Source organism: Colletotrichum orchidophilum (assembly GCF_001831195.1).
Source record: "Colletotrichum orchidophilum strain IMI 309357 chromosome Unknown Scaffold_99.1, whole genome shotgun sequence".
Lineage (NCBI taxonomy): Eukaryota > Fungi > Ascomycota > Sordariomycetes > Glomerellales > Glomerellaceae > Colletotrichum > Colletotrichum orchidophilum.
The window spans coordinates 76,640-90,152 of NW_019173055.1; the positions used below are offsets into that span (position 1 = coordinate 76,640).

The 13,513-nt window shown below is 54.2% G+C and overlaps 2 protein-coding genes across 2 annotated transcripts; both read right to left on the minus strand.

The window, feature by feature from the left end:
* Positions 1-1,246: 1,246 nt before the first annotated feature.
* CORC01_10209 (uncharacterized protein) lies at positions 1,247-3,975 on the minus strand (the record flags this gene model as incomplete). The annotated part of the gene is made up of 5 exons (XM_022621838.1): positions 1,247-2,106; positions 2,197-2,677; positions 2,999-3,127; positions 3,500-3,556; positions 3,661-3,975. The coding sequence occupies 5 exons, from the start codon at positions 3,973-3,975 to the stop codon at positions 1,247-1,249; spliced, it is 1,842 nt and encodes a 613-aa protein (XP_022471652.1).
* Positions 3,976-10,915: 6,940 nt separating this feature from the next.
* Positions 10,916-12,762, minus strand: CORC01_10210 (beta-xylosidase; the record flags this gene model as incomplete). The annotated part of the gene is made up of 3 exons (XM_022621839.1): positions 10,916-11,218; positions 11,280-12,630; positions 12,689-12,762. 3 exons carry the CDS (start codon positions 12,760-12,762, stop codon positions 10,916-10,918), a joined length of 1,728 nt encoding a protein of 575 aa, XP_022471653.1.
* Positions 12,763-13,513: the final 751 nt, after the last annotated feature.

Genomic DNA, 13,513 nt, shown 5'->3' on the forward strand with positions numbered 1-13,513 from the left:
TAGCTCAACTATGCGAATCTCACGGCTCAATGGTGAAGCGAATGAGGGCAATGCAACCGGAAAGTTTGATTCAAAACATCGAGTAGAATTTTCGAAGCATTCCTAGATAGACTATAAGCATCTAAGCTTCCATGTGACGCAACCGGCATAGTTCGGACGGGCACAACATTCCAAAATGACACAGCCGATGAGCCTTCTTGTCATTCGCCGGTTCAGTTGCACAAATGCCACCGTTGATGACGATGAGCTATTCAACCTTAATGCAACGTCATCAGCTTCAGAGATTCAAAGCTGAGGCTATGCACGACATGAAGTAGGTCTGTCTGTCCAGACAACCTCGTAAGAATGCTTCTTGATGTCCAATACCCTATGCCAATATCGCCGATATCACATTCACTGCTAGGCCCGCCCCGAACGGAAGATATCTTGGCGAAGGAGTAGCATGCGCGACCGAATCAGCATCGACCTCGCTGGTTGCCAGCTAGGCTCATCATCTTGGCGACTTGCGTTGATCCCTGTGTTTCCCCGCTGCAGATGTTCTCGATATCAATGCGTTATCCTACCTGCATCCATGATCCGGCCGAGCTGCCGGAGTCCCGGCTTGCAGCGGCAGTCTGCTCTGCCTCTCACGAGTGCCGTCGACTCAATGCCTTGAAAACGTTCAAGTTGTACTATCGGCCCTTGATTAGGGTATCAAATGGCCTCGTGGGCCCAATGTTGGAACCAATCAGGCTAGTTCAGAATTTCCTGGATTTCTACGGAGTACTAAAGTAGTCTCCCAAATCCAGGACCAAGACCATCCTGTCTAATATCGTACAGAGTATCGGCAGTGCCGAGACTCAGAACGACTGGTAGTGTCCTCTGAAGGAAGGGACCTTGACCATCCTCCCATTGCTCGAACCACCTTGATAAAAAAACGACTTTTTCTTTTTCTTCCCGCCACACCGCCGCCATGCCTGAATAATCACTAGTTTTTAGGGGGAACTACTTGTACAAGATGATGCCATCGGCCGTGAAAAAGGTATGGGACGAGCAGCACAGTGCCGCTCGCATGCATGGATGCAAGGGAAATGAAATCACAAAGGGAAGAAAGCCATGCCTCCCTTCCATCCCTGTGAACGCCTCCGGAAATACACGGTTTTTTGTTCTCCCCCGCCCCCTTGAGCCTGGAAAATGCTGCAGAGTGTGAATGCTGAAAAAAAAGAGAATCCGGCAAGATCAATGATCCAGACTGTGCTGGAACAGCCTAGTTGGGGTGTGCCGCAATGTTGACGCCGGGACTGATGTACGCTCTGATGGCAATCTCACCGAATCGCCGAACAACATTTGTTGTTCCGCCGGTAACTTGCGCCTCATCCTGAATGAACTTATTTGCCACATAGAGTCGGTTCTTGGGGTCAATTTCATCCATATGCTCGGGCACGTTACGCTCAAAGCCAGCCTCAACACGAGGAGAGAGCTCACGTGAGACAGCAATAGAGTAAATGAGATCTCGGTTCTCTCTACCGCCGAGCTGCTGTCTCAGTATGCTGAGAATTTCATCACGCTTAGCTGCGTCGTAATAACACAGGTACTGTGCAAGGTTGTGCCAGAACTCAAACTCCTGCTGGCGATGAGGGTTCGTGTCAGCAACGGGAGGCGTGAGAGGATTTGAGGCCAAGAAGTCGCCACAAAGAAGAGTCTCCATGACCTTGACTCGGTTGGCTGCTTCCGTCAGGTCATCCGGAGATGGCAGAACCTTGGCGTCAGCATGGGACGAAGGGGCAGCGCTGTTGCATGGTAAGATGGCAAGAGCCCAAATCAGCCGAGTCTCGAGAACTCCGGAATGGGTCATCTGGGTATGGTCATTGGCGGGAACAGACTGAACGATCTTGAGGAACGAGGCGAATTGACGCAAGAGTTGTTGGCTGTGCTCGAATGCGAACTTTCCCTGAGCATCCTGCTTCTGGAAATAGTTGGCTTCGAAGAAGGACTGAAGGCCAACGGCGTAAACCTCTCGGTAGACGTTGATAATCTCGGTGAGTAGCTCCGGGGTGAGGGCAATCTCCTGGGTGGGAGCGGCGGGGCCCAAGAGGCCGATAAGGTCATCGACCTTCATTCTGGTGGCTGCATAGGTCGAGTCAGTATGAGGGTTTAAAGACGAGGCAACGGCTGAAGGAGAACAAGGCATGTACAATGATAGCGGGAGCGTCGCACCTCTGAGATGGTTATCGAAGCCTGCCCTTTGCTCGCCCGAGAACGACTGAGCCTGCGTAGAGGGTACGGTAGCCGGGGCGGGTAGGTTCTGCAGAGCTGGATCTATCGGTGCTGCAAAGTCGTACGTCGGCTCGGGTTTGATGCCGGGTGCGGCAGAACTCAGGGCTGGATCGAGGGGGGCGTGCGAGGATGCGATGGGAGGGTTGTACGAGCTGGGTAGAACCGCGGGCTGGTTTCCGTACGGGTTGGATGGAGCTACTGGCACGGGCACCGGAGGCGCGGCAGGAGTTGAAGGCACAGTTGGAACCGGAGGTGGGACCGATGATGGTACCGACGGGATGGTCGGCGTCGGCACGCGTTGAGCGTTCGGAGCAGGCTGGATGACGGAAGGTCCTGGCTGTTGCTTGAAGATGGGATCGTACCCCAGACACTCTCGCTTCGACTTTTTACAGTTGTTGCAGGAAGGATGAGCCTCGTCGCACTAAGAAGAGGTGGTTAGGAACAGCAGCTTTGGGTGAGTGAGTGCTGGGAGAAAAGGGCTCAATCGAGGAATGGGCTCGTGAGTGTAAAATGAGAATAAAAATGTGAGGCAATTGGGGTTTGGCAATTAGGAGATGCGATGGGTGAAAACGCGGATGTCGTTGCCATTTGCGGGCGAGGATGGTATGGCTGTATATGTTTTGTTTTGGGAATAATGAGGTAAGGTGAATTGGAGTTGCAGTCGATGGATGTCGCAGATGGGACGAGGCTAATATGAGCTAGCGGGAGTTGCGACGGTGTGGCTGGTGTTGGAGTTTTTGACGTGCCCGTCCAGGTTCTCGAGCGTGGCTTGAGGCTTGCGGCTTGAGAGTGACCTTGGGGCCTTGGGCTGGGCAGGAAGGGAACGGATGTGCGGGCACACGCGGGCGCGGCGGTCGGCTGGCGGTCGGTTCTGCAGGAACGGAAGATTGCTCCTCCCTGCGGGCGTGGGTGCGGGCGCGATCCCGGAACGTGGTTCAAGGCATGGCTCCCGTGCTCGCTTCGCAGTAGCTCCAGACCAAGCGACATCAAGCGACCGTTTTTTTTTTTTTTTTTTGGCGAAACCACGACTCGGTTCGCTTATCGTAAAGTTTGTTTCTCTGCCATCGCATTCCCGAGCTTCTCCAATGTTGCCTTCCTTGCGCTTTCTTGGATGGGAAGTCTCAAGAAAATTTACCCAATTGCCTCGACAACACTCAATCCATTGGCAATTATGGGAGGTAAAGGGGAAAAGAAAGGAAAAAGGAAAGGACAAGAGCAGAACATTGCGAGAAATTTCACTAACCTTGATTCGGCGTTTACGACACGTCAGGCAACCTGTCTTTGTCCGGCGCTTGATTTCCTAGTAAGAAAAAAGGTAAACCCAACCGTCAGCTTCCATCCAAACGAGTCACTGCCGCCGCCGGAGCAGCATTCTTCCGTCTCCTTGCGTATCCTTCAACATACCTTCTTCGGACCACCAGGACCGCGCATCAGTCTCGGATCGTGTCCGTGGGGGATTTGATATCTCAAATGATTCAGGTCCTGCGTCATATATGGGTTGCCCTGTACTCCCGGCGGTAGGTAGTATTGCATGCCCTGGTTGGGGGCCATCTGCATCTGCATTGGCATCGTCTGAGGAGGCGGCGCACTTTGTTGGTAGTGGTGTTCGAGGCTCTTCATGCTCGGCAGAGAGGGGATCGGCGCGCCAGGACTAGCTCGATATGGGTCGGCGGGAGCTTGGTTCTGCTGGGGTGGGTAGGCGTATTGGTTCGGCGGCATAGGACCGGGTGAGGGAAAGTTATTTGGGCTCTGGTATCCCCTTTGGGAGCCATGAGGGTGTTGGTGATGCGACATGGCAGGCGAGTGTGACGCCCTCGCGTCGCCGTTCTGCTGGCCGTTCTGCTGAGGGAGAGGCGCAGGGGCGGCCACGGGAGCTGCCACAGCAGGCGCAATCGCAGTCGCAGTCGCGTTCGTGTTCGAGGGACCAGTCGCAGGCGCCGCAGCGGTGGCAGGTGCGGACGCGTTCGCAGTCGCGACGGACGGTGTTTCGGCGGAAAGAGTCGGTGTCTCGATGGAGGTCAAGGTCGGCGTCGCAGAGAGGGGAGCGGGAGCAGCAGCGACAGGAAGAGGAGGAGAGGTCGAAGTGGTCGGGGGAAGGATGGAATTAGTAGAGGTTGTCGAGGGATCTGTACTGGGAGCGGTAATGTCGTTGACATCAGGCACAACCGACACAGGCACAGGCGCAGACGCAGGTACAGGCACGCTGGAGCTGGCACTGGTGCTGCTTGTGCTGATGCTTGTGGTGTCTTCTTGAGCCATTTCGATTTTAATTAGAAATTTTTATGGAGCCAACGATTGGACTTGTGAGGTCGACCAGGGGAAGAGGCGTGGATGGTAGGAAGCGTGGATGCGCGACACCCTGGGTGCAGGTTGATCAGGAGCTGTGCCTGGTGCGTGGTCCCTGTTCTCAGCGTCGCGACTCGAGACGAGATTTTTTTCGTGTCTGCTTTGGTTCAACTGCTGCTGCCACTTGCTGCTGGTCCTTGGGAGGAGGCGGGAGGGGTGCGGCGGCGCGGCAGCAGGAAGAGGAGAGGAAGGGTACGTGTAGGGGTGCCTGTGGGTGTGGGCGAAGGAGGGATTCGACTTGGGGGGGGGGGGGCGCCTTTTCGGACCAGTGTCGTCAAGCAGCAGCGCGGAAGGAGGTCTTTTCGGGACCGGGACGAGAGAAAAAGAGAGGAGAAGGCGACTGTGTGTGGCCAGGAGTCTCGTGCGGTTCTGGACCCCTGTGGTGTGTCCACTGTGCAGTGCAGTGTGCAAATCCAAATGTGCAAGGCACCAGTTGTCTCGCACGCGAAGTGGCAGACGTACGAATACCGTGGTCGTCGTTCGGGTGGGTGGTGTGGTGTCGGCCGAGAAGGAAGGCCTGCGCTAGGGAGCGGCGCAAGGAGGAGGGAGAGTCGAGCAGACAGGCAGACGCCCAGACGTGCACAATTTTTCGCGACGGGTGCTGGGTGCTTGGTACTGGCCCTGCTGGGTGTCGAATGCTTGATGCTGGATGCTTGCTTGGATGAAGGGACTCGTCTTCCCGTTTCTCGGCCCCAACACTAGCAGGCTGTTTCCACGCGTGCTTGCAGGACGGAGGGGCCAGGGGGTGGTCGGGGTACGGAGTATATCCGTTGTCTCTGCGCTTTGGCGGGGAGGACGAGGCCAGTCAAGAAGAAGATGTCGTCTAGTATTGGCCAGGGAAGACGGCGTATCGGTGCGGGTGGATCTATCAGAACGAGGCGGCAGAAGAGGCGGATAATGTTAAGGGACGAAACGAGGAGACAACGGGCAACAGGCACAGGCACAGGCACAGGCATTGGATGCCCGTGGGTGAGTTTGACTGGGGGTGGTGGACTGCAGTTTGGTGGTGGTGGTTGTAGTGGTTTTTTTTTTTTCTTCTCGAGGGTGGGTCAGATATTTCGAAAGTGAAGGCGAGGGCGCAGATTGGCGGGCCGGCAAGAAGTCTTGGCCTGGCGGTTGGGACGCCCAGTTTGCTGATCTTTCAGTGTTTGCTGCCCGGTATCCAGGACGGTGGAGCGTGTTTGGGGAGAGACGCGGGTCAGGGTTGACGGATTGTGTCGGAGTTTGCAGAGGACCGTTCGAGAATCAATTGTGGTCGCCGCACGTCGCAAAAAGAGGCGGACGGTCACGGAGCAAGTGGGCGGGAAAAGAGCGGGAAGGCCCAAGGGGAGGAAGGAAGGAGGGAAAAAAAAGACTTCGGTGAAATAGGCCAAGCTCAAGGTGAGGAAAGGTTAGCGGGAAGGAAGCTAATGCTAAGGAACCTTTGCTACCTTCCTCAGTAATGTCGAGATGTGGTGGCCAATAGGATGAATTGACTTTTTCAGATTCTTCTCTTGTCCCTGCACACGCTACCTGTCTTGCGTAGGTAGGCAGGAAAGTTACCTCGCCTTAGGTAATGTAGGCATGTCCAGGTACGTAGAGGACGGTGGTAAGTGAACTTGCAGAAAGAGGAAAGGACCAGGGCAGCCGCGTGGAAAGCAAAGTCTAAAGACAAGACGGCGCCAATACCCGCGAAATTCGCACCGAATCGATTTGAAGAGGCATGTCCTCGTCCATGGCGCCTTGTAACCTTGGTCTCTATTGGGGAAAGGCACAGGCGACGAACAGGACAAACCCCTACCTTACCTTACGTAGTAGTATAACTCCCATCTCAGGTTGCTCCTTCCACCTTTCCATCGACGTGATTGGCCAAAAATCACGAGAAAGGGTACGTATCCCTTCGTTGACAATGGCACCCCACCGACAAGTCGACCTGCCTGCTACCTGCTACATACTACACACTACCTGCTACCTACCTTAATTACCTTAGTGCCTGCCAAAGGGTGGATTTTGACAGCATCTGGTTTGGGCTCTGTACAGTCTGCTACACCACTAGCGGATTTTAGCTCTGTGGAATTCGTCCCTTCGTCCCGACATTTCCACTGAGGCAAGCCACCTTCGATATTCCCAGGTTGTGTCTAATGTACCCCATGTGCCTCTTTATGTACATGACCTTGGGTAGGTCCGAATACCTTACCACTCTTACCTACCTTCCCTTACCTTATGTCAGGCAAGCCGCAAAAGCCACCTCACCTCACCTGGCACCTTGGTAGTCGTGGACCAGTGACCAGTGACCACTGAACCGTGGATAACTTCCCGAATCGTCCCTCTACCCGGAACACGCCTCTAGCTTGCTTCGACCGTAGATTCAACCGGGCCACTTCAAGCCTTGTTTGGACCGATGCCCGGGACATGTCATGCATACGGAGGCACGGAGGCATCCCTTTGTTTCTCTCTCTCTTTCTCTTCGCCCTACGAGAGGGGGGTACAGGTCAAGTCCCTTTCAAAGCTTCATACCTCCAAATTGACACGGGTTACGCAGCAGTAGGACTCACGAGTCACCGGTCGACTCTTCATATCCTCTTACCTGCCTAGACGCGATCAAGACGAAAACCACTCATTCTGTGACTCGGAAGAGGGTCTCACCAACTCCTGCCGGCCCCGTTCCCCGTGTTGCCCCCCCCTCCCGAGCCTTGACCAGGCAAACGGCAGACCCGTTTCTGTGGCTGGAAGCTCGCTGCGAAGTGAATATCGAACGATTCGCCCAGTACCGCCCCCTCCCCCTCCCCTCCTTCAAACATCCCGGCCCGTCCAATCCCCAGCCGACGGGACAGTCTTAGTCAAAGGCCTTTTCCACCATCTGCTTCCATCCAGTGGCACCCACAAGGCAGGTACGACTGACTACCTTACTCTACTATGTACCTACCCTATCTTATGCAGAGTACGAAGTTCAGAGCACAGAGTTCCTACTACGTAAGGTAGGTACAGATGCATTGCACGCCGCATCCATGAGGTTGCACAACCCACTCAACCACTTGTGCAACCCTCGTTCATACAGTCGCGCCGGATCAACTTCAGAAAGGCGACGTCTTTAGGAATCTCATCGAAATACGACTATATAATTGCCTTCCATGGTCATTCATAATTTTCGTCCCAAGAGAGAAGAAAAGACTCCAACGTTATCGTTGCAATTCCCTGCGCACACGATGAGGTCTATTGGGTACCGAAAGGAGACTTGTCTTGCCAGCTCCTCGAGGCTCCGAGGTACTTCTGTTCCGAGTCCCGCCATCTCCTGCTCCAGCCATTAATGTGCGTGCAGTAGCTTCGTCTCACAATTGAATTACGTAACAGGATACTGAAGCCGCATGTCCCGCCGGTTGGTCTGCCTGCGTCCCCTCCCCGTACTCTCGCAAACTCGATGCAATTTCACCTCCTCCCAGCCAAGCCCACCCCCCATGCAGCGACGCCTCGTACCGCACCTCATCGCATGAAGTTGCAATTCCACCGAAGCCACACTCGCAGCAGATCATTGAGGCGCTACCTTGAACTGACCTCATCTTCAATTTCAGCCCTGCACTTTCCTGGGCTCTCCTGCTCTCTTGACCTGCAGAACATTGACCGACGACATCATCATCATCATCATCATCATCGTCGTCGACATCGAAATAACCTCCACGTTTCCTTCTCAGGTCCCGTCCATGCTACGGATACCCTCTGGCCTCTGCTGCTCTGCATCGTCATCCTCTCGGCCCAACCTCCTCAATCTATCCTACTCTCAGCTCTCCCCTACCCCGGTCTCTCGTGTGCTACCTTGTCCTGTTTGCTCTGCTCCCGGCGAGCCCCCTCCTATCATATCCCCTCTTCTCCCCCCTTTGTGTTCGTTGACTTTGCAGCTCCCCGTTGGCCCCTTGCCACCCTCACGCGCCCATGCTCCAAGTAGAGTTCTCGAGGTGCGGTGAACCACGCCGGTGTCCTGTTCGAGTGAGAGCTACGGAAACAAATTGCCAATATATCCAGTTACCTCGGCCAAACCATAGGGTTGCTCTTTGAGTCTCTGCTCGGTGTCACCGGCTAACATTACTTTCATCACAGGTCCAAGTCTGCACAGCATATGCAAGGATCTGGGCACCTGTCAAGATGGGACTCGGAGATCTCTAGTCGAGGCATACCGCTCCCCCACACCCGAGGAGCACATTTGACAGCACTCCGAGCTGTTGCGCTGCGAGCACAACAAGTCCCGGTAAGAAGAACGCCCGAGGAGATTATCTGTCAATGGATTCCCGCCAATCCCCATGGGATCTCCTTGAGCATCTATCTTCTCAGCCATCGTACTTCGCCTGTAGTAATAAGACCACCACCAACGACGATGGCTACGGCTAGCTTGTTCCGCCATCTCATCACTGTAAACGAACACCTCTTTTTCATCCCGACTTCTGTCCTGCCTGCCCAGCATCATCCATGCTCGCATCCACACAATGACCGGCATCTCCTTTGCAGCCTCCATCTCGTACCCAATAATGGGGGTTTCCAACACTCATCTCCAATCGTCCGTGCTTCTTCATGCGTAGACCCCAGGGCTTCGAGAACTATTGAATTCACAAGCTTCTTCTTCTTCTTCTTTGGGGAATCGAGCCAATGCACGCAATGCTTCGTCAATCTCATTTCGCAATCTCTGGCCACACACCTTGCTACGTCTGTTACCCAAATATCATCAAAATATCCATGGCGTATAGTCCCCACATTGGTATTGGTATGGCACAGCCCGGTATCGATGCCTGCACCATGTCATTTCGCCTCGCTTCGTTAATCGCCCACCGTTGCAACCGTCCTTTTTACCTTTTGATTTCCCCGCATGTCTGGAGCTTCTACAGGTTTTCCTCACGAGGTTAGTGCAGACTTCGAAGGCAATTATTACCAGCCGAACCGGGTGTTCCACTCGCCGTATCGGCCTGGCAACACCATCATCACATCCAACACATCCAGGTTGTATCTCGAGGAGTTCCTGGGTCTTGTAATCGGCATTACTATGTATTGTATTCGGCCTGACTTCCGTTTACGCAAAAGGCCCGATCGCCAGACACAAGCTACACACCACTCGTCCCCCTTTCTACCCATCCTACTTCAGATGAAGAACCATCACTGATACACAGATAACCTCAACGCGGGTGGACCTTGCGAGGGGCTACCACGTTACTGTTGTACCATGGTCCCAGTGTTCGTACCTGAAGATCCTTTCCGTGTTCGCCTGGCCATGAGTTGTACGGATACCCTTATCTCCTAGCTGTTTTGTAGGATGTATACTTCGGGGTTCAACCTTTGCCCAAGTCAGCCAAGCGCGATATCAAGCCAAAGGCGGTATGTTGTTGCGCAGCGCGGGACCGGCGGGAGCTTCTTGTCTACTCCCGGCAATTCCGAGCGTTTACATCCGTCAACCGGCAAATCCATCAGTCCAAAGGCTAGAAGCGCGTTATTGACTTTCCGTCTGCCTTCCGGATCAAGTGGTGACGCCACCTTCACCATCCTGTTTGAAGGAGATTCCGTTGATTGGGAAAGATACATTTAGGCTTTAAATATCGTCCTTCTCCTCCTCCTCCTCAAATAGCCCGCTTGTTTGCCCACACAATAATCGACTTTGACAGATAGTTGCCTGGGCTAGCCCAAAGAGTTTGGGTCATTTCGCCTCGCCAAGCCAAGCGCGGTCATGCTTATTATCTTCCATCTTATAAACACGGCGTCTCAAGATAGGATAGTAGCCAGATCTAGTGGCCATTATCATTATCCGGGAGGTATTCCTCATCGTATACTCCTTTGTAGATGGACTCTGCTCACTATTGAAGTGCGTTTTAAAACTCTTTACTGTGCTTTTACGCATGGCTTCTAAGATGATGCCTTGGCTACCTACGTAGTTAAGCACAACGTAGGGGAGTTGATCGCCACCACCTTCTTCGGGCCCGCCAATTCTGCCCTCGACCACTTGCAAAGCCCTGAGAATGGGCTCATGCTATTTGGCCTATGAGAAGAAGCCTGGATGTCGCCAGGTTCGAATTAGTGCCACCTAGTTACTGACGAACAACAAGAATTCGATAGCGGTCCGTAGGGTAAGAACCACAGCGCGACGATCGGGCCCCTAATTGCTTACCTCCCCCCCGTTCCATGCCCTTATTTACCGCACGATTGTATTATTTAATGTGACCTTCGCGCTAAATGGATCTGAATTCGGGAAATGATGGCGTCAATAAAACACCCAGTCCTCTTTCATAACGGTCTCGAGTATACCGTCAGTAATATTTCTAAGGACATATCATAATAATTACCTTTATCGTTCTTCCCAGCTCTAGTTGTCATGATCCGGGAGGTACTCGTCGTAGTATACCTCCTCGACACGATGGAAGCCCAGCTTGGGGGCATCGTTCGGCCACGGTTCTCCGTTCCCGCTGGCGAAGAGAGCGAACATGGAGCCTTCAAAGTTGGGGTATCCGGGGTTCGAGCCCATCTGTTTGGAGCTAAATCTCTTCAACCATGTGAGTGAAGTCGCGTTGTTACGGGAGTATCCGAGAGAATACTCTAGTGGCGAGGCGCGGATGAGAAGTGTTAGGTCTCCGGGAATCGTTGACTCTTGCAGAGGGTATTCGGTTGACTATGGACAGGATAGGAGAATCAGCATACCATTGATCTCTTGAAAATGTGGAAAAGCCTACGTTGGGTCGCGTTGTTGGCCCGGTGGAAGTTGGTAAGAGGTCGACGTACAAACACAACCCGGTCGTGTCCCAGCATCCTCTGACGCCGATATCTTGGTGGTTGACCTCACTGAGATACGCCGATATTCCGATCGACTGCCTAGGTCCCAACCCGGCAGATGTCGACAACAGTCTGGCTGAGAAAGTCATGTTCAACGATGTCTGTTTCCGAAGCACAGCAGCCGCTGTATCTCGGTCCCCCAGCGTAAAGACGTTGGGATTAAACTCAATTCCCGAGTCGTTGGCAAAAATTCTCTTCTCGAGCCCACCCGCCGTCGCCTCCCCGACCGCCACCACACCTCTGAGCCGAAAGTTCTCCGTGTAAGGCGTCCGCTGCTGGTACCAACCAATCCCCAATTCTGAGCCCACAAATTCGTCAATCCATTTGGCCTTGGGATATTCCTGATCGGGCCCCTCGACGCTCTGGCTCAATAGCAGAGGCCCGCTGCCGTTCATCGTCGGCCACCCGTCCTCCCAGTCAACCTTTACCAGAAACGCCTCGCGACCGAGCGGCGACGCACCCTTTACATTTCGCCGCGCAAGGAGGGAGGCGTACCACTCTCCCCCGGGCGTGTCAGTAAACGTCGCGTGGCCGGTCGACTGGACTGTAAGCTTCGGATCGGCGCCGTTGTAGATGAGCGGGTTCGTCGGCGAGGATTCCCACGGCCCCTGGGGGGACTTTGATCGACCTATCGTCGCGCGGTGACCGGTGCTCGTGCCGCCTTCCGCCAGGAGGAGGTAGTACCACTCGCCGCGCCTAAACATCTTGGGACCCTCTGGTCTGGCGCTGGAGAGTTGCGGGAGGGTGCCGTTCCAGATGTTGCGATACGGGCCGACGCACTTCCCCGTCGCGAGGTCGATTTCGCACTGTGTTATGCCCCAGAGGCGGTCGTAGTTGTTGTTGGGCCCCATGAGGTTCAGGTAGGACTTTTCTGTGGCGGCGTCATGGAAGAGGTCCGGGTCGATGCCGTAGGGCTCCGCCCAGGTTAGGCCGGACCAGGTGACGAGGTCCGGGGAGGAGATGTACCATATCCGCGGCCAGGAGCGGGAGTCGGGGTCGGAGCCCCATCTTGTCATTGAGGTTATGTAGAAGAGGCCGTTGTGGTGGGAGAAGGAGGGTGCCCAGACCCCTTCACCAGCGGAGACGCCGTATAGAGCGAGGACGGAGGGGTCTTTGAGGGCGTGGGAGATGAGGTCCCAGTTTGCGAGGTCTTTGGATTTGTAGATTGGGATGCCCGGGTAGTAGGTGAAAGAGGAAACGGCCATGTAGTAGGTATCTTCCACGCGGAGGATGGCTGGGTCGGGGTTCCATCTATTGAAGTGTCAGTAAGTTCGTCCAAGCTGGGGGGGGAGATAATGGCAGGCTCGACCCTGGAAGAACTGGGTTCTTGATGGCTGAGATGCCAGCTGCTAGAAGCAGCGCCGCACTTGCAAGGAGCTTCATCGTGTCAACTTAGAAACGAAGTTCGCATGCTTCCGATTCGCAGCCGACATCCCGAAGACTTACCACGTTCGTTCATGGAGATCGATCTCACTTATACAAGCCACCGACGGGGTCTTTCATCTCTCCACACTTTACCTAGCCAAAGTACCCCTGTCTGCCAAGCTCACACCCGGCCTTCGGGCCTGTCCGGACGAACCCCCAATGCGCGCGCGGTGGTGGTATGCGCAACGCGGGGTACAACACAGCATGGGAGACTGGCCGGGTAAAAGCACATTTGTAGATGCTGTCTGATCGGGGGCCAGATCCCACCTTGAATGAAGCTGCAGATGCCCTGCAAACCACGTCATAGGCATTCAACTGATAGGCGGAAATGTGTTACACCGTTCTGCTCTCCATCTCAACGTCCTTGGCACAGCTTTTCCTCTCGGGGTGTTCGCCAGCCAAGCCTTGTCGTTTTACATGCCCGGTTGGTCAACGATGGCTAGGTTCCGTTCGATTAGAGGTATATTACTGTTCGAAAGACCAATGCCACGCGGGCCATTCATCCTAGTCTTGAGCCCCTGCATTGTCCAGTTTTCCACTGGATAGTATCGTTTGGAGGATATGATCTAGAGCAGTCATGGATCCAGATGAAAAACAGACTAGCTCTCGTGCAAATGATAATCATGACTGTAAAAATTACTTCGATGATTAGAGGCTACGGTCAGACCTGTAAGGATGATGTCCAGTGTTTTATACGTAAGTGCATTGG